This window comes from Protopterus annectens, chromosome 2.part2 (genome assembly GCF_019279795.1).
Source record: "Protopterus annectens isolate FY-2018-M chromosome 2.part2, PAN1.0, whole genome shotgun sequence".
In the NCBI taxonomy this organism is placed as follows: Eukaryota; Metazoa; Chordata; order Ceratodontiformes; family Protopteridae; genus Protopterus; species Protopterus annectens.
In genome coordinates this window covers 287,638,840-287,659,297 of record NC_056730.1, presented here as the reverse complement: position 1 = coordinate 287,659,297, position 20,458 = coordinate 287,638,840, and the positions used below count along the sequence as shown (strand labels likewise).

General features: G+C 41.7%; 1 protein-coding gene across 2 annotated transcripts in view; it reads right to left on the bottom strand.

The window, feature by feature from the left end:
• Positions 1-10,085: 10,085 nt before the first annotated feature.
• The window catches only part of RGMB (repulsive guidance molecule BMP co-receptor b), a 68,703-nt gene continuing 58,330 nt past the window's right edge, over positions 10,086-20,458 (bottom strand). For both annotated transcript variants that reach the window (XM_044063872.1, XM_044063871.1), the window contains exon 3: positions 10,086-13,300. In XM_044063872.1, the coding sequence (XP_043919807.1) occupies positions 12,659-13,300 (642 nt within the window). In that variant the 3' untranslated portion in view covers positions 10,086-12,658. The remainder of the gene's footprint in view (positions 13,301-20,458) is intronic.

Genomic DNA, 20,458 nt, shown 5'->3' with positions numbered 1-20,458 from the left:
TTTCGTTTATTGTGTACCCTAGGCCAATTAGTAATCTTTTTACAAATGCCAGATACTTCAGAAGAATGTCTTTGTTCTCTGTTTGAATTAGGCAGTCATCCAAGTAGGGGATATATTTGAATTCCTTTTTGTCTGCAAAACGCAATTACTGGTGCCAGGCATTTTGTGAAGACCCTGGGCGCAGTAGATAAGCCAAAGGGCAGTGCGGAGAATTGGTAATGCATTGAGCCAGCTATGAATCTGAGGTATCTTCTGCAAGATTGTCCGATTGGGACATGCAGGTATGCCTCTTTTAGGTCCAAAGTTACGAGCCAAGCTTTCTTGCCCAGCATGGGCAGTAGCTGCTGTAGAGTCAGCATCTTGAATTTTGGAACTTTCAGAAACGTATTTAAAATTGACAGGTCCAGTATTGGTCTCCAAGTTTTGTCCTTTCTGGGTACTAGAAAAAGTCTGGAGTAAAATCCTTGCCCCTGCTCTTGTAGTGGTACTTGCTGAATGGCCCTCATGTCCACGAGGGCTGTAATTTGTTTTTGTGCCTCTGCCCATTGATTGTGTGGCAGGTCTGGCATACCTTTTGACCTTGGTAGGGTGTGAAACTGGAACCTGTAGCCTTGGGACACTATGTTTAGGACCCATTTGTCTTGGGTAACCTTTTGCCAATTTGATGAAAAAAGTGCTAGTTTTCCCCCTAAGGGGGCTGCCAAAAGATAAGTGCTTGGATCTGGTAGAGGAAAGTCATTGGGACTGTTTCCTGTAAGGTTGTGATTTGTCTTCTCCGCCTTTGGAGGTAGGAGCACCCCATTGTTTAGGCCTGTATGAGCCTTGGGGCTGAGATCTGCCTCTGGGAAGCTTCTTTGTGGTCTGCCTGACACTGGAAAGGACCAATTTTTAGAAGGCCATTTTCTGCTAAACCTGGGTGGCTGTACCTGTAAGAAATCCTTGACTGTCTGCATGGATTTTGCTTTATCCTCTATTTTTTCAACACCTCTTCTGCTTTAGTATATCATGCTGTAATGGTGCATCTAATAATTTTGCTTTAATATGATCTGTTCCTTTAACCAAGCATGCCTTCTAATAACAGAACCTATAACAGCGGCCCTGCAAGAGGCCTCCAGTGAATCATAACCACATTGCAAAATATGCTTTCCCACTTGTTCAGCTGCATGCAATAAATCCAGCAATTCCTTGTTCTCTGAATATTCAGTGTTTGCCAACAATTTTTGTTTAAGCAGTGACATTAAATATTGCTGATATTTAAGCATATGAAACAGACAATTTAAAGCCCTTACAGCCAGGGTAGCAGAAGTGTAGACTTTTTCCCCCCATCTGTCTAGAGCCCTAGAATCCCTATCAGAGGGGACAGGTTTTTTTTGCAGTGGAAGCTTTAACCCCTTTGGGACCCTGAGATATGGTTTCTGGGTCAGCAGTGGGGTTTTTATATGGGAATTTATGAGAATCCGGGACCCTGTAGTATCTGTCTGGCTTAGCAGGTGCAGGGGGTAAAGAGTCGGGGGACAGGACGGACTCTGAAAATACATCTACAATGTCTAGAACAGGTGGAAAGCAAGGGGTCTGTGCTGAGGAAGTAGCAGAAAGTCTCTGAACCTTTTCTTAGATTCAGAATAATCCTGGCTCTCCCAATGGAAGTGCTCCCTCATGGTATGCAGGGTTTCCCCAAAAGAATAATCCTCAGGAGGAGAGGCTGAAGGAATGGATTCTTCAGCATCAGAATCCTCTTAGGGAAGCATGGAGTAATCCTGTTCAGAAGAGGAATCAAAGGAAATAGAAACTTGATCAGAAGAATCATACTCTGCCTCTTGCCTAGGCCTCTTATCAGGAGGGGGATGGGAGCCCCTGATCAAAGTAATTAGGTCTTCGGCCATTTTGAGCATCTGTTTTTTAGGCATGGAAGTCCGAGTAGGAGAATGCTGTACTTGTTTCTTTGTCTTTAGAGCTGCTTTAGTCTTTGTCTTTGAAGCTGAAGATGGCTTAATATATAGTTGTGTAGGTCTGAAAACACCCTCAGAAACCGATGCCTGCTCAGTGGCTCCAGACCCATCTGAGGGAATGATTTCAGAGTGTCCAATACCTTGAGTATCCAGAGGCCCAGTTGGCTCCACGTGTGAGTCAGAAGCGGCCTGTGGCTCTGAGGTAGCAGGCACCAGGGGCTGCAAAAGTGCCTCACTGAGAACCGGCTAACCAGCGATTGGCCTAGCAGAGGCTTTGTCGTCAGTTTTGGACCTCGGATGCCTATCCTTTTCCTTGTCCTTGCGTTTTTTGTAAACTCCGGCTGTCGGCTGGTCCGACGGCATTATATAAATAAATCTTTGGCCAAAGTAATGAAATGCAAAATCGAACCAATGCTTGATAGTGCGTTGGTTAAATCTAGCACAAAACCGACAGCTAGCAACATTGTGATCAGGGCCTAGGCAAGGAATACAGTAAGAGTGAAAATCCTTATGAGGTATTTGCTTCCCACAAGAAATACAATTGTTAACATTTTCTAACATCGGTCTGGAGCAAGAAAAAAAAAAAGTTTCCCCAACGGGGTACTTAGCTTTAATGAAGACTTCGGTTCTGAAATTCGGATTTGAAAATCTCAGGAGTCAGCCGACCAGCACTTGTGAACTGCTTCTGTTTCGGGCACCGCACTGCAAGAAAGACTGAAGAAAATGGCATTGGCTGCATCTTTTATTCCCCTGGCGCACGGACGTCAGGGAAGAGGCGACAGCAACCGACGCCGGACATAGACTTTGGAATTCTGGCCGACTGTGGGTAGCCTGCCAGCAGGATAACCCAAGAGTAATGACTGCAACAGTGAAACACGATTAACATTTATAATGTGCTGAAATGGCAGAGGCATGAATTTTAATAGATGAGAACGATAGGCCTTTGTGGAGCATTTCTTTTAAGTACTGAAGAATATGAGGTAAGTTGGGCACTATTGTGCCCATCCCCTGAGTGTGGCTCCAGGAACAGTATCTTTTCCACATAGGATTTTCTAGTACTAGGCCTCCTTGCCTCCAGAATGACATCTAGCACCTGCTTACTGAGGGATGCTATTGGATAGCACAAGGAATTAGCCAGGCTGCAAGGTTCAGGGTTTGTAGCAGAGTGTGCAGAATCTGGCCCGCCTGCTGGGACAGCAGGGAAGGGGTCTGAGGCAGGTGCTATGGTTCCAGCAGTGTCATACTGCGCAAGAGGGGGTACACCAGTGCTGGCGTGGCCAGTCCGGTGCAATCAGTATAGTCCTTGGTTTGTCTCGTTTGATCTTTAGCAAAACCTTCGAGAGGAGAGGAGAGGCAGAGGGGGAAAGGCATAAACTGAGAGGCTTTCCCAGGTAAAGGACAGGGCATCCACATTCCAAGCTTAACTGTGGGAAGTCCTTGTGCAGAATTTGTCCAATCAGTAGTTTTGAGGGGAGGCAAACTGGTCCATCTCTGGGGTCCCCCATTTGTTCCCCAAGAGGCTGAATATTTTTGGTTCCAGTTTCCATTCGTGAGGGTCCAAGAAATTTCTGCTTAGGTCTGCCAGTGAATTTAGCTTGCCTGGCAGGAATTGAGCCTGTAGGTGCACTTGGTAGCTCAAGGTTGTGTTCCGCAGAGCCATGGCTAGTCTGCAGAGAGGGTACGAGTGGGTTCCCCCCTGCTTGTATATGTACCACATAACTGTGGTGCTGTCTGTCTTGACCAATAATTGACCTGGAAGAATGTGGTCCTTGAAGGTTGTCAGGGAATTCTGTACAGCTAACATTTCTTTTTGGTTGATATGCAGGTGCATCTGTCTCGGGCTCCATTTGCCCTGAATGCACTGCCCTGCCAAGTGAGCCCCCCATGCATAGCCTGATGCGTCTGTTAGGGTTTGGGTGGCAGGGGGTAGAGTGAAAGGGAGCCCTTTCTTTTTGGTAGCAGGCCTCTGCCCAGCAAAGGAACTCGTCTTTATACAAGGAATGATAGGAATCATTGATTCCAGGTCCTGAGAATGTTGACACGATAGGCTTTTTAGATACCATTGCAATTTCCTCATATGCAGTCTTGTATATGGAATTAGTACAATGCAAGAGGCCATGAACTCCAGGGCTTGCAGAAATTTCCTTGCAGATAGCTGGGTCTTTGTGGCCAGTTGTTTGAAGTAGGTTGTTAAACTTGTTTCTCTGGAGTGAGGAAAGCAATCTGGGAAGTTGTGTTTAAGCTTGCTCCCAGGAATACAATTTGTTGGCAGGGACTAGGTGAGATTTCTTTTCGTTTATGGTGTACCCCAGTGAGTTTAGAAGTTTCTTTATGAATGCCAGATGCTTTAATAGCAATTCCTGGCTTTCTGCCTGAATCAGTCAATCGTCCAATATGGGTATATTTGAATATTTCTCTGCCTGCAAAATGCAATGGCTGGAGCTAGACACTTTGCAAATACCCTGGGCGCAGTAGATAATCCAAAGGGAAGTGCAGAGAACTGAAAGTGCATGGAGCCTGCCCTGAAGTATATGTATTTCCTGCAAGATTCCCTTATTGGAATGTGCAGGTAAGCTTCCTTTAAGTCTAAGGTTGCCAACCAGGCATCTTTGCTTATCATAGGAAGCAGCTGTTGATGTGTTAGCATCTTGAATTTTGGGATTACCAAAAAAGTATTTAGAATAGAGAGGTCCAGGATAGGATGCCAGGAGCTGTCTTTTCTGGGTACCAGGAAAAAAGTCTTGAATAAAAACCTTGTCCCCTTTCTTCTGCTGGAACAGGTTGAATAGCCCTGATACTTAGAAAAGAGAGAACCTGTTGTTGAGCCTCTGCCCACTGATTTGGGGATAGGTCTGGCCAACCGTTTGGGGTTGGTAGGGTGTGGAAGTGGAATCTGTATCCTTGGGAAACTATATTCAAATCCCATTTGTCCTGGGTAATGAGTTCCCAGTTTTTTGCATGCAGGGCGAGCTTTCCTCCTAAGGGAGCAGGTAGTTGAGCAGGGCTTGGAAGGGTTAAGGTATAGTCATTTTGTCATTTTTTCCGTTTGGGGGGTCTTATTACTCCCTGCTTTGGAAGTGGGAGCCCCCACTGCTTAGGCCTGTGTGTAGCCTGAGACTGTAACCTAGGTGATCTGCTATTCCTGGGTTTGGACTGAGAAAGCCTGGAAGAAAAGGACCAATTCTTTGAAGGCCAATGCCTACTAAATCTGGGAGGCTGTACTTGCAGGAAATCTTTAACAGTTTGCATATATTTAGCTTTTTCCTCCATCTTTTTGAGGACGACTTCTACTTTGTTGCCAAACAGGCGGTCTTGGTTTAAGGGAGCATCCAGTAATTTAGCTTTAACATGATCTGGCAAGTTTTGCTCCTTAAGTCATGCATGCCTTCTAAGTACAGACCCAGTGACAGCAGCCCTGCAAGATGCTTCTAAAGAATCAAAACCACATTGCAAAGTATGTTTACCAACTTGTTCCGCAGAATGCATTGAATCCTGTAATTCTTTGTGCTCAGCACAGTCAGGAATCAACATCAGTTTCTGTTTAAGCAGCCCCATAATATGCTGCTGATACTTTAACATATGAAACAATTTAAAGCCCTAATGGCCAAAGTAGCAGAAGTATATACCTTCTTACCCCATCTGTCCAAGGCTCTAGAATCTCTATCAGAAGGGGTAGGGTTTTTGGCAGCAGTAACCTTAATGCCCTTTGGTCCTTGGGAAATGGTCTCTAGATCCGCAGTAGGATTCTTGAAGAGGAACTTGTGGGAGTCAGGTACTCTGTAATACCAGTCAGGTTTTCTGAGAGCTGGAGGTAAAGTGTCTGGGGAAATGCTAGATTCGAAGAACGCATCATCTACAATGTCCATAACAGGAGGGATAGCTAAAGGCCTATGTTGAGGAAGGAGTAGGAATTCCCTCAACCTCTTTTTGGAGTCACAGTAATCCTGGCTTTCACAGCAGAAATGCGCCCTAAGAGTGTGCAAGGTTTCACCAAAAGAGAAATCTTCTGGAGGGGAAGCAGAGGGACTGGAATCCTGTGCATCAGAATCCTCATTAGGTAGAAAGGGGCAAATCCTGGTAATCAGAAGAAACAGAAATATCAGATTCCTGATCAGAAGAATCAGAAGGAAAATTAGTTCTAGGTCTCTTAGTGGGGGAAAGCTGGCTTCCCCTAATTAACGTAATAAGGTCTTCAGCCATTCTAAGCATTTGTTTTTTAGGCATATGGGCCTGAGCATGCAGTTTGGATGTCTATTTTCTAGGTGTGGGTCGAGTTTTAGGCCGGGATGAAGAAGATGGCGTTGGTTTAAAATGTAAGTCTGTAGGCCTGAATACAACCTCAGAAGCCGGTGCCTGCACACCGGCTCTGGACCCATCCAAGGTAGAGACATCCGCAGGTTCCATAGTCGAAGAAGCATCTCGCAGCATACCGGACTCTTAATGGGTCTCAGTAGAGGCCTGCAAATCTGAAGTAGCGGGCATAAAGGGCTGCGAAAGCACCTCACCGAGTACCGGCGGACTAGCGACTAGCTTAACGGAAGCTTCGTCGGCAGTTTTGGACCTATGCTATCCTTACTTTTTTTTTGGAATATAGTTAGTCAGATGGCTTACCAAAGCCATTTCTGGATATTTAAACAGAGTACCAAAATCATTTGCTGCAAATATAGACTGACAACGAATAGCTCGGGGGTTGAACAAGGCACAAAACCGACAGCGAGGGACGTCAAGGTTTGGGCCTAGGCAAGGAATGCAGTATGAATGAAAATCTTTATGAGGCATTTGCTTTCCACAGATACAATTGTTAACTTTTACTGACATCGGTTAAGAGCAAGAAAAAGGATCCCCAACGGGGTACTTAGCTTTTTCGAAGACTTTGGTTCTGAAACTCGAAAACGAAAATTTCAGGAGTCGGCTGACAGACACTTGTGAACTGCTTCTGCTTCGGGCACTGCACGGCAAGAAAGACTGATGTAATGGTGTCGGCTGCATGTTTTATACCCCTGACGACCTGACATCATGGAAGAAGAAACATCCGATGCAAGAATCCAAGACTCTGGTATGCATGCAGATAACCCAAATGTGATGATTGCAACAGTGAAAGATGAAAAACATCAACACGGATAGCATCAGATCTTGTTCTTATTAGCAAAAAACTGTTAGATACAATATGTTAGTTTTTGTTTCTTTTCCTAGGGACGTCCCTAGAAGGTGACCAACTTAAGGATGGCGTTTCTACCCAGGAATCAGGTTTCTTACCCAGGCCACATTGGGAGGAACATCTAGTCAAAACTCCCATAACAGAAGAAAATGTCTCTCCCATGCCCAGAAAGGCCACTAGAACAGACTGCAATGAAACAGAATGGCAGAAAAGACCACACCAGTGTCCCAGACAAACCACTGAGTGGTGTGAGGAACAACCTATAGCCACTGCAAAATAACCCACCAGCAGGTGAGACACTGATTGAGCCTGTGGTGTTGGCAAGGGCTGCCTAGCAGTTTTCTTTTTCTTAAGTACAGCAGGAAGAGGAACTAGAGGAACTGAAGGACCGGAAAGAGCATCCATGTTCCAGTCGAGAAAGAATCCAAAATGTGCAAATGAAAACAAATGCTCCAAAACCATACTCTTTATTGACACAGGTTAGGTGCGTTCATCATCATACTTGGGACTTCATTATATACAAATACAACCATTTTTCAATTCTGTAATAGAAAGTACATCTCTCCATAATGCTTGGTCATATGTCTGTACACACCTCTTCTTTGTTTCTAAATGCTATAATAAAAAGTAGCTCACGCCTGCAAATCCATCCATAATGCGAAATTGTTCATATGCTTGCCTGGCTGCTCTACCCTGCTTCACAAATTCAATAAAATAAATTAAATCTCACGCCAGCACTGGGCAAGTGCACTGGAGGAGGGAGGGGGTTGAAAACATTTTCATAAGTTTATTTTTTCAAGACTCTACTTATAACTTATTGTTTTGTAATGGCAATGTTTTGAGACACTGACTTTTTCAAAGAAATATTGTGAAAAGTGACATTTCTCAATTTGATTAGTAGTCAGGAATCCAAGAGGATAACATTCAGCTCTACAATTACAAACCATACCTAGGTTCTCCTTCACGACCTGGTTCAGCTTGCTTTCTTAGGCTAAGGATAGACTCTAAAGTGATGCCAACTAGACAGTACAGGAATCACAGTCACAGGCAAACATTTCTCAGTTTTAATGACGTTTGACAGCCTACATACTGGCATCATGACTTTTTGTATTCACTGACTGGGAGACTGCCAAGCACATTAAAACACTAAATGTGGGACCCCATGCTGAAATACCTCAGTCTGTAGTCTCAAGTAAAAAGCTAACACACGTGGTTGAAGGAAGTCTGCCTATACCACCAAGATCAACCTATGGTGGCCAGCAGGATTTTAAGTTTGTAAGCTTGCCTCTGAAGAATTACCACAGGGATAGCCACACACCGACCTTGGTTGATGGTGAAGAAAGATGCTTTGGTCTAGAGAAAAGTCTGGGGTATGGCAAGTTGAAGTAGTTCTTGGTTATAAACTGAATCGCTGAATGAGCCAGGCTAAGTATGCGTCTGCTCCATACTAGAAAGGCAAGTCAGTATAAATTCTGTAAGCAGAAATGTTTAGAGGGCATCAGTCTTGGTGGGGTGGAAGACACTAACCATGATACACAGATGGTGTGTAGAAGCTGATGAAACTGATGTGGTATCCTGAAACACCAAAATGTGCCAAGACTTCTCCATCTAAAGCAAGATCAACGGAGAGAGCAGAGGTGGCCCTCACCTGGAGATTTCCAAACTGAATTTCCCTTACACTAAGGTGGCAAATAAAAAGTGCCAGAAAGAAAGAGCGTATCCAGAGACAAAGAGCACAGATGGGCTGCATTTACTCATGAAATGGGACAACACTTTCTGTGCATTTCTTTTTGATTGCTATAATACATGGACAATGAAGTTACCTACTAAGAAAAATTCTCCTCAAATTAACCTCTACTTCTGAGAACAGACCAGATTTTATGACATTCTGTCCACAATACCTCAAAGAATCAAGAAAGGCCAGGAAACAGTACATGATGCAATATTGGTTACGCTTAAAAGTAACAGTAAAATAATTTCTAAAACACGCTGCAAGGTCAAAGTAACAGTAAAATAATTTAGAACATGCTGCAAGGTAATCTATTACTTTCTGTAGCTTCCTGGCACAGACAACTGTAACAATGAAAAAAGCTTAGGAAGTAATTAGCATGTGGACAATGTATGCAAAAGAAGACAAAACTAAAATGGGCATGGAAATAAAAAGTGTACTAAAATGGGTTAACAGTAGTCAGATTCACATACACTACAGTGCTGGAAAAGTAGATAGGACTGGTTAACTACTGCAAAATATTTTCCAGCACTCTAATTATCTTTTCATCTCCAATGTTTACCACATTTTGACATCTGCAAAAAATGCAAACTCACAAACTATAATGAACATTTTAAAAGAATGAATAGGACAATAACTCAGTTAAGAGTTAATTTGGACCAGAACTTGTACACACTCAAATCACTACAGCTGAAAAACCTTCCCCTGCAGGACAAATGACCTTAAGCAATTTACAGGCAGCAAACTATTTCAAATGACACTTTCCTAGGTCTTAAAAGCAGAGTAATTTAAAACATTTCTAATATTTTTTGAAATATTTGCTTTCTACATAACTTCCAAGACAGAACCTTAAAAGGCTCATCCATCAATGACAGCTCTTTTCAAATGCTTGGAAAAGTTAAGATGTTAAGCAGAGAGCCCATCTGCCCGAGTTGGTAGTAACGAAAGTGGATGTAAAAGATCCTACAGCACTTATTGAAAGTCAGCAAGGGAATTTTCTCTGGTGATTTCCCCCTTTGGTTAGTATGACCACCACGTTGGGTCCACTCTGAAAAAAGGTCACAGACCTAGTGGGTCTAAAAAAACAAATGCAGACGGTGTCTTCAGAAAATAAATGCTATAATAACACATTATCATAAGACTAAAGTAGGCCTCATCTTGGTTCTGCTTTCCCATTTACTCTCAAACAGAAAACTATAATCTCTACTTTTGCTACTGTCTGCAGTTAATTGATGAACTCGACACACAGTTAAAGTTCCGATTCACTTTTTCAATTTATTTAAAGATATGTACACATTTCCCCATTAGCTACAATGGAAAATGTAACATGAATAAATCCACTAGGTGGCACTACAATCACATTTCAAAACTCCACAACATGTTAATGTAGCTTTATTCCTCTATCAGGGCTGCAAGTTTATAAATAATTTAGGTATTTACAATGTGAACACTCATTTTTTTAACACATAGGTTATCTACAGGGTTTCAATAAACCACATCAAAGTGAAATCCATGGAGAATGAAGCTAATAAAGCAAATCCAAACCATGTAATGTCAACAATTTTAAACTGTGAAAAAAGAAGTGTTCCCTCTAAGATGCAGCTGAACATGTTTACAAACTAAGCATTTACAAACTAAGCATGTTGATGTGTTCTATGTACAGACTTTGCTCCCACCCAAAACACTTCCACAATTGTAAATTCTCCCGTTGGTATTACATAATTGCAACAGTGCGAACACTTGATTTAAGAAAGATTCACTCAGAGGAAGCAACCTTCCCCACACCCAAGCTTACACATTATGTACTTAAGCATTCTGTTTTCATACATAGCCCTCGTCACCATTCTGAAGACAAATGTAGGGAACACACAGAGAGTTGTGTTACTTCGGTAAAACAGGAAGGAAGGAAGACTTTACAGCTCTTGCTAGACCATGATTCGTTAATCAAATGCACAAAGAGCCTTAGTATGCCTGGAACAGAGGTGACAGTCAAACATGGTAACAGATGTTACATATTCGCACAGGAAGGCTCACTGCTACATTACTGAAAAGGAATCTGACTCACTCCAAGATGCAGAGAGAAAGTTCCATTATATGCAGGGCCTCTAACAAAAACAAGCCCCTGCTGACCCCTACAATTGGAAGTTTGAAGGTCAAACTCTGAGCCACTGTTGCAAATTGCTACAGTGCTTTTCCCCAACATCTGGAAGACATCTTATGAAAAGCATGTGCAGGCTTGAACTGGAATTATTTCTGAGATGGGGGCAGAACAGCCAGTTTTGTTTTGAAGGGACATAAGTAGAGTGAAATGACTGTATGTCTAGCTAATCAGTGGCAAAGTGTGGCTATGACGTTTTGGAAAAAGAACTCTTTCAAATTTTCAGATTTTGTAAAGTTACACTGCTCATATACTGTTTTACATGGCCTGTGTTACTTTTAAATGGATTTGCTCTGGCTAGAAACAAGCTGCATTTTACTTTCTGTGGGGAGACTAATCTGAAATCTTACAGCTCAGTAGACAGGTACATTGAGCAGTGAAAGTGCCAAAAATGTAGAAGAGGTTGCTATGTAGACTTTTTTTTTTTTTACGGCTCAGTATCATCTGCTTGGAACAAGCATTTTCTAATTACACTGCATAGTTCATTAGCAAGAGACACTGGCAAGAATTTTCTACTTCTGAGAAAGTAAAGTGGTCCTGACATTACAAGACTAAAAAGTTATTTCAAAGTCAACACTGTTACTGAGCCAAGAAACCCATGACTAAGTACAGAGAAATCTGGATTAAAGTTATTTGCATCAACATTAAATTCTGACTGCACATTTTGTTAATTATGAAAAAGTGCAATAAAAGAGCTGAAAAAACAGTTTAGGCTCTTTGTCAAAACCATATCATTCAGCATAGTTAAAGCACTGTAAACTTAGCTCAGCTAAGAGATAAAAATCCAGTAAAAAATAAAAGTGAGGAATGTATCTACAAAAATGACTCATTTTACAGCCAGAGCAAAGTTCTTGCAAATAAATGCAGCTACCCAGGAATGGGACAGCGAGAGTTCTTAGTACCGCAAGAAAAGCTAATAAAAGACAGGTATGGCAGAAAGAAAAGTGCTCACAGGCAGAAAGAAAAGTGCTCATAGGTTCAGATGGGCAGTCTGTGATTAAAAATATCCAGAAAACAAACGCTGTGAATGCCACATTTTGGTAAAACCATTAAAATTGAACACATCTTTTGAGAAACATAAAAATGGTTGATCAAAAAAAGCAATCAGCACCACAAAACCTGTTTTCCTGAAAGTATACAAACAATCACTGTCCAAGTAATACCCCATTAAAAAATGAAGTACTTTGTTTTTGAAATAAGGAATCTGAGCAAAACTAAAAATGTATGGATCTTTACACCGCTAAGCAGATTTCTAAATAGTTATGTACACAAATACCATGTAAGAATATATAAAACTATGATTTCATACAAACTTGCATGTTCAAAATGAAACTTTTTTTCCTGTTAAACATTTAAGATTTTAATGTTCAGTATCTTAGAGAGAACACTGTGTACACACTTGTACAAACCAATATAAAACAATAAAAAATAAAGTGCTTTATAACAAGCCCTAATGAAGGGGCATCATACTGTACACAAAAACGGTTAAAACAAATAATATACAGTAAATATGTACACTACAACATCCATGGAAATACTTATATATACAATCTCATAGACCTTGCAGGAGAGATGTCACTTCATATACATGGTATATACATATTTTTATCAATATATTATGACAATATATATTTTCACACTTTCCTTATAAACAAATTAAAACCCTACAAAAATGAAAGGATGAATGAGATTAGACCAAGATAAAAAGCAGGCAACCACTGATCGTTACAGGGTGAACAACTTGCATCACTTGGGAAAATATACCACCGCTCTCTTTTGGGATGCAAAGCCTTCAGATCCTCCAGAGCGCTGTAGGCAGCTGCAGTAAAGTTTGCATCACCTGTGGTGAGCAGGTCAAAGACACAAGAATGAAAATAAATGTCTTTCACTTCCATCTTCTCGTGGCATTTGGCTGTGGCACTCTCCAAAGTGTTACCATGAAATTGCTGTGTGGCTACCATGGGAAGAGGCAAGTGCTCCCCATCAATTCGTTCACCTGTTGGGCAGCCATTGACACAGAGTTGCAAGTCTTGGCTTTCCTCATAAGCCATAGCTAGTTCCTCTGGGATCCGCACTGCAAGAGTGAGATAGCGTCCAACTTGACGCACCACCACTGTAGTCCCGATGTACCTAGCATACATCTCGACGTGCTTCCATCCAGCTTTCTCCACAATGTACAAACTCTTCATATCTCCTTCCCCACCATATGTTGTGCCATCCACAAAGGCAGCAGGGAGGTCATCAGTTACAGCTTGATATACCTTCTGATCTGTACACTCTTGGAAAGCTTTAAATATAATAGTCACCTGTAAAAGAACACAAAAAATGGTGTTACTATTGATTAGACGCGACACAGATTTGTCCCTATATAAAAATGTTATGTAGGGGAGGAAGTCTTAAATATCAGATAATAGTGCAATCTGAGAAAACAAGCAACATCTCGCTAGAAAGATGGACCCTTTCAGTTCATGTCATACACTATGATGCCTTACAATTAGATTTTTGGAATACTCTAGTAAAACAAAACAAACAAAAAAAAAAAAAATTTGACTTGGAAGACTTGTTTCATAGTTTCATAGTATAGTACTAGGCTATCTGCCCTGGGGCATTTGTAAGCCTAACCATAGTGATGTGGCTTTTGCCACCCCATGAAATGGTACAAAAAATGTACAGAATAAATTTAGAATACTGTGCCTCTGTCTAGTAGTGACACAATGAAGGTCCCCTTATATAACAGAATTAGTTTACTGTGCCCCTGTCTAGCAGTGACACAGATGTGACCCCTGGGGTAAACTTACGATCTCCCATCCACTCATCAAGATTTCTCTTGAAGAGTCAGTGCTCTGCCTATCTGAACTGGGATCTTGTTCCAAAGCATGGGAAGCCTCTGGGTTATGAATCTATCCCTCCAGCATGTCCTATTCATACTTGTGCCGAGGTTTAAGTCTTTAGCTCTCGTGGTCCTGATGGATTTGGATTTTTTGAGGTGGAGCATGTCCATCAGATCCTGATTGGACATGGCCTTGTACGTCAGGCAGAGATCACCTCTGAGCAGGCGGTATGCTACTGAATAGAGCTGAAGTTTCTTTAGTCTGGCAGAATAAGACATATGTTGGAGACCCTTGATCCTCTTGGTGAGGTACTTTTGTGGTCTCTCCAGCAGTTGCAAATGCCGGGTGAGGTACATACCAAATGGGGCATTGTACTCAATCATGGGTCTGATGAGGGAGGAATATAGGGGTACAATGACATCCTTGGATCTGGATGTGAATCCCTTCATGATGAGGTGTGCAAGGTAGAATGTTTTTCTAACCACTTTGGCAACGTGGGTGTCAAATGAGAGGTCGCTGTCGACTTGGGTTCCTAGGTCTCCGATTACTTTTTCCGTATTCAGTGGGTTGCTGTCTATATGATAATTTGTGGGTACTTTGTTTTTCCCAAAGGGGATGACTATACATTTTTTGGCATTTAGTTTAAGGGCACCAGTTGTCCGTTTCTGTGAGGCCTTTTTGTAGGATGTGTGTGTGTCTGCTGGTGTATAGACTATGGCGCCTAGTTTGCAGTCATCTGCGAACTTTGTCAGCCACAGCCCTCCCATGTTTGCTTTAACATCTGAGAAATAAATGCCGAACAGGAGGGGTCCCAGGACAGATCCCTGTGGGACACCACTTGTGACTGGCTTTGAGTCTGACATTGCTCCAGCGATTTTAACTTTATGGGTTCTGTCCTTTAGCCAGTTTGCAACCCATCTAGTGACATAAGTGTTTACTTTTAAGCTGTTGAGCTTATCTATGATGCCTGAGTGGGGTATTGTGTCAAGGCCTTAGCCAAGTCCAGGTATGCTGTATGGACTGCTTTGCCCTCATCAATGGCTCTAGTGACTGTTTGAAAAAGTCAACCAGGTTTAAAAGGCAGGATCTGCCCTTTACAAAGCCGAACTGGGTGGGGTCAAGTGTCTGTAGGTCCCCTATGTCTCTGTTTATGAGTTCCATAATGATTCTTTCCATAGCTTTGCAGACCAGGCTGGTTAAGCTTATGGGGGTAGTTTCAGGGTCTGTAGAGGCACCCCTTGTGGAGTGGGACCACTGTTGCTGTACGCCAGTGTTCAGGTACATATCGTAAGGCTAAGGTTAAATAGCATTTTTATGTGTGGGTTTAGCTCCTCTTGGAGTTCACATAACACGCAACCCAGGATACCGTCAGGTCCCATTGATGCTGTGTTTTTTTTCTTTGTTTAGGGCGGTTCTCACTTGGACATCTGAGATGACAGGGAGATTACATTCAGCTGGGATAAGTATTTCTTCTTTTGGGGGTGAAGGAGGGGAGAAATTTGCACTGAACCCGTCAGCCAGAATGTTGACAATATCTGTGGGTTCAGTGTATTTTCTGTTGTTTTGAACCAACTCTGAGCATATCTGAGGGTTTCCGCCCAGGTTTCTAACATAGCTGAAGAAGGCTTTGTGGTTATCTTTAGTGTCCTTAGTGATTTTTCTCTCAAAGTTGGCCTTGGATGTTTTTATGAGAGAACGTAGTTTTCTGCTAATGTTGATCAGAGATGTCTTCCCTTCATGGGATTTTGCTCTGACGTGCAGTAGCTTCCTTCTTTTGTTATACAATTTGTTTATGGCTGAGGTCCACCAGACAGGACGTTTACCTTTGGTGGAGAGGGACTTGGATTTGTTTGGGATTGCATGATCCATGCATTCTTAGAGATGTCCATAGAAAGCATTTGTGAAGGATTCGGCATTGTGGGATGTGGTATCCACTGGTACAGTGGGCTTAAAGGATACCATCTCAGTCTTAAGAAGAGTGAAGTCTGCTTTTGAGAAGTTTTTCACTGTGGTCTTTTGTGCTGGGGGTGGAGGTGGGATATGTATATCCAGGGTGATTAGTTTGTGGTCAGATCTCACTAGTGAGGGGTATACTTCGGTGTGGAGCATTTTGTCCCCATGTTTGTGATGATCAGGTCTAGTATATTATCTCCCTAGTGGGAGAGGTGACTAGTTGTTCCAGTGCATTTGAATTTATGAATTCCAGGAACCTTTGGGCTAGGGTATTAGGACTAGAATAATGTACCCAATCTATGTTTGGGTAGTTGAAGTCTCCTAGTATGATGGTATTTTGTGATACATTCATATCCTCCAATGTCTTCAGGAAGGCTGAGTGGGGTTCTTGAGATTGGGAGGGTGGTCTGTAACATGCTACCAGTTGTACAGCAGTTTTGCCTATGGTTAGTTGCACCTGTATGGTCTCTGATGCTTCATGTGTTGCTACTAACCTGGAGGTGTGGGTGTCCTTGATGAATATTGACACTCCCCCTCCCTTTGTGGTTCGGCCTGGGGTTTGGGGCCGAAAAGCATGATACGAGGTATAGCCTGGTAGCGCTGGGGTGCTCTCAGGAGCCTTGAACCAGGTTTCAGTTACTGCACAGACGTCGATGTTCTCCATGATGAGGAGTGCATCAAGTGCCTGCATCTTGAGATTTAGACTTTTGGCGTTGAGCAGCATTACCCTTAGTTTTTTTCCATTTTTGTTTTCTAAGGAGGTGGGTTTGTCTTTTGAGCCTTGCCTAAAAGGCACTATGGGGTGGCAAGAGCCTTAGCCAATATCCGGAAGCCCAGTGGTGACAGGTGTAAGCCATCCCAGCGTGGCTTGTCCAACATGTCATCCCAGACAGACATTGGATCCCCTTAGAATGACACCAGTACTTGAGCCAATTGTTAAAGCTGATCATCTTGTCTTTGTATTGTGGTATCATTCTTGGTGAGGGCAAGATGCTGCTCAGGGTCAGGGTCATACCAGCCTGGGATACATAATCGGAGAGCTCCTCTATGTCTCTTTTCATGTAGTCCAGGGAGGTACGTCTCAGGTCATTCACACCAGCATGGACAATGACGGAGTCATATTTGTACTTGCTTTGGAGTGACTTGAGTGCATGTGTTGTGTGTCTGATCCTAGCTCCCGATAAGACAGCTCACAGTCACCTTCTCCTTGTTCAGCCTGGTCAGCGGGACATCAGTGTGTCTGACTAGGTGTATCAGGCAAGGTGTTTGGCCTTAAGGGCTGTGATTGGTTGACACACTGATTTATTACAGTATGTGTTGCATGTGTTTTGTTTTGAGGTGGTGGATTTTTGGATGTCTGCTTTGGGAGCCTCTGTTGTTTTGGTAAGTTTTTTATTAGTGCCTCCGGATATGTCTTTGTGTTTTTATGTGTTTGGTTTGCAGTTGTGGTAGGTCTATGTGGGACTGGGATTGTTAAGCCTGCTATCCAGGTAGTCTTTTTCACGAAGAACCAATAAATGAAAGTCACTGAAAAAGCACAATGAAATACAAATATCAAGTTTCTAGAATATAAAGACCACAGTGTTAATGCGTCATTAAATCACATAGTCAAGGGAAGTGAATGGTAGCACTTTAGATTCTGCAAAAGAGAAAGGAATGTTGGAACAAGTGCATACGCAAAGCCTATCCTTGGAGTTAAGACCATGCACTGCAGGTACACAACATTTAAAATGGGTTACTGTATACCAAGAGATAAAATAATTTATAACCTCCAGGAGTGCTGATTTAACAAAAACCAAGAGCTAAAGACAATACAACTAAACTTTTCAGGCATCTACTTTATGCGACCATTTTTTTTTTCAAATGCAATGAAAATAATGCCCTTTGACTGTTGGCACATAGTTGACAAGCCGGAGAAAGTGAGGGGAAAACAGAACTTTTAAACATAACATTATAAAAATTTAGGACTGCTTTAATCAAAGCAATCCCTGGTAAATCAAGAAATGCTAATTAGCAGGTTAACGGATGACACTTGCAGCAACTGTACAAAACTTAACAGATACTGCTTTACTGGAAGCATATAAACTCAGTTTTGTAAAAAGTGAAAACATGTTTGTTCATGAATTAGTCTGAACTAATGTGCAATGACAGCTACCCAGAATGCCTTATTGTAATCACAATACTCTAAGACATTACATTTTTCAACTGGAAATTTTTCAACTGGAAAATATTGCAATAACTTAAAAAGTTGAATGGCATGTGTTTAAAAAAAATAAATAAATAAAAGGCCGCGAGACTTCAACACTTCACTGTGTACTTTTAAACTTAACCTACATCTCAACCATTAGATATGAGAGCGTGAGAGAAAATTAATCCTTTTCTTTTCCAGAAATTCGTGAGTGTAGCAAACACTACGCAGAACAACCAAGTTCAATGCACTACAAGGAAAAAAAATAATCTCAACCAAAGAATGCAATAGAATGCATACAACACAACAGAATGCACTTAGGAAGGGTGACAGTTTGCCAAGAATATGTACAAAACATAAATGCAGACAATAGAAAACCAGACACCTGCTACTGCCTCTGACTCTCTTGTGGTATAGCTGTTGGTCGTGACCATAGCCAGACATCAGTCTTAATGGGCAGGTTTAAACTCATTTAAATCAGAAAAAAAGTTAAAGCTACGATAAGTTCATATATGGGTTATAATAAAGGAAAAAGTAAAAATGCAGATACTCTTCAAAAATTAAATTTAGGCCAGTATGTTTATGAAAGTATTTCTCTCAATTCTAGATGTACTCAAGCAATGAAACTGCGTTAAAAGCAAGCTTGCCTCTAACCTGACCAGATCTGCTGCCTCTGTCATTGTGTATTATATACAATGCGTACATGTACAGCTATATATCCCACAAAAAAAAATCAAATGAAGTGCAACAATTTACAGCACCAGTTAGGTTTGATGAGCTTCAAATAGCACTAACAAAGTCTGAACAGGTAATCTTTCTTTAAAACTCTACACACACTGATACAGTATCTCCAAGAAAAACATACTAATGGAAATGCACAACCCCTTCCAGACCTTCTGAGACCACCCAAAAATTCAACTCCGAAATTATTCTAATGCAGAGCTTTGTAGTCTTACCTGTTCCTACACTACCTCATAATACCAAAGGTGTGATTTTGAAAAAATGGGTTAGTACTGAAGACAGTTATCCTGCAGAACTACCCTAATCCTAAAACTTAGCTCCATTACCCTGATGTGTACCACAGGTGGGAGTACAGCTAAAAGTTTCCAACATTATGCTGTGTACACTTTGCACCTAAATAAATAAATTCCTGACGTAAGCTTAATGGGATTCAAATTTGTGATCCAAGCTGAACCTACTGCTCAGCCACCAATATCCCCCAAAGTCAGACATCCTGGGGACAAGACGAACATGGCCGAGCCTGCTCTTTAGCTGCTGATGTCCCCTGAAGTTGGACGGCTCCGCAGCAATACTCGTATAACTACTGCAATAGTGCATGTGTGACAGGAAAAGTCATACATGGAGTATTAGGTCTGAGCGATAGTGGTGACATGTTACAAGACTGTGCTAAAGGGCATTCCAACATTTGTAAAGTAATTAGATTTTAGTGGTCCCCTGTGTACAATGGGGAAGACTGGCTTACCCAACACAACTGTGCACATGACCGTCATCACCCCAAGGCACTTAACTGCCAGTCTTAAATATGCAACCCTGTTACTTTGAAGCTGTACAATGGTATTTCAACCGCAATGTAAAAATTCAAAGTATTTTGGTGTTGCTTGCTCGAAATTTGGAACCGTGTGTAGAGCTCTATGATTCCTCATTAGCCATTTCTCATTAGCCCTTTGCAGCTTGAGGTACTCTGGAGCCCTGCAACAGAAACACACACATCATAAACGTTTAAGCAACATGTTACTCCAAGCATAAGCTATTTTAACAACCCCGCACCAAGCATAAAAATACATAAAAGCATGTCTGCACTACGAGGGAAATGAGATCTAAACATGAAAAAGAGGAGTTAAGTGTAGTCCTAAACAGGACAGGTCTTTGAAAAAAATGACGATTCTAAGAACACATCTGCTATTCTAAGAACACATCTGCTATTCTAAGAACACATCTGATGTGCCACTTGTTAAACCCATTATACTCCCTTCTAAAACTGCCTTTGGCTTCAGGTCTGTAAATCAGAATGCCAACTAGAAAGGAGAAAAGTAGGAGTGGGAGCAAATAAAAGGTACTCTCAACGTACTCTGCTTTACACGGCGAATTTCAAAGAAAGTTTAAAGCATGTACTATAGTCAGAATAAATGGGATGATTACAAAATAAAATATCAGACTATGTATCTTAATGTAAAATGTTTTATGAAGAATGTCAGAAATTAGAGGAAGTCAAAGGTAATAATGAGAAGGCAATGATAAATGCTAATATTAAAGTTGAATGAGCACATATAACATATTATGAAGACAAAAAGGATAGGAAGAGATTAATCCTTTACGTAGGCAAAGTATAATGAAATGGTAAAACCTCACTAGGCGAACACACCATAATGTCAACAGCAAGAAAGTCAACTGCAAAAAGTCGACAGTTGTGCTAGATCGACAATCCCTGGGTGAGGGAATATTCCCTTTCCCCGGGGATTTACGATCTTGGA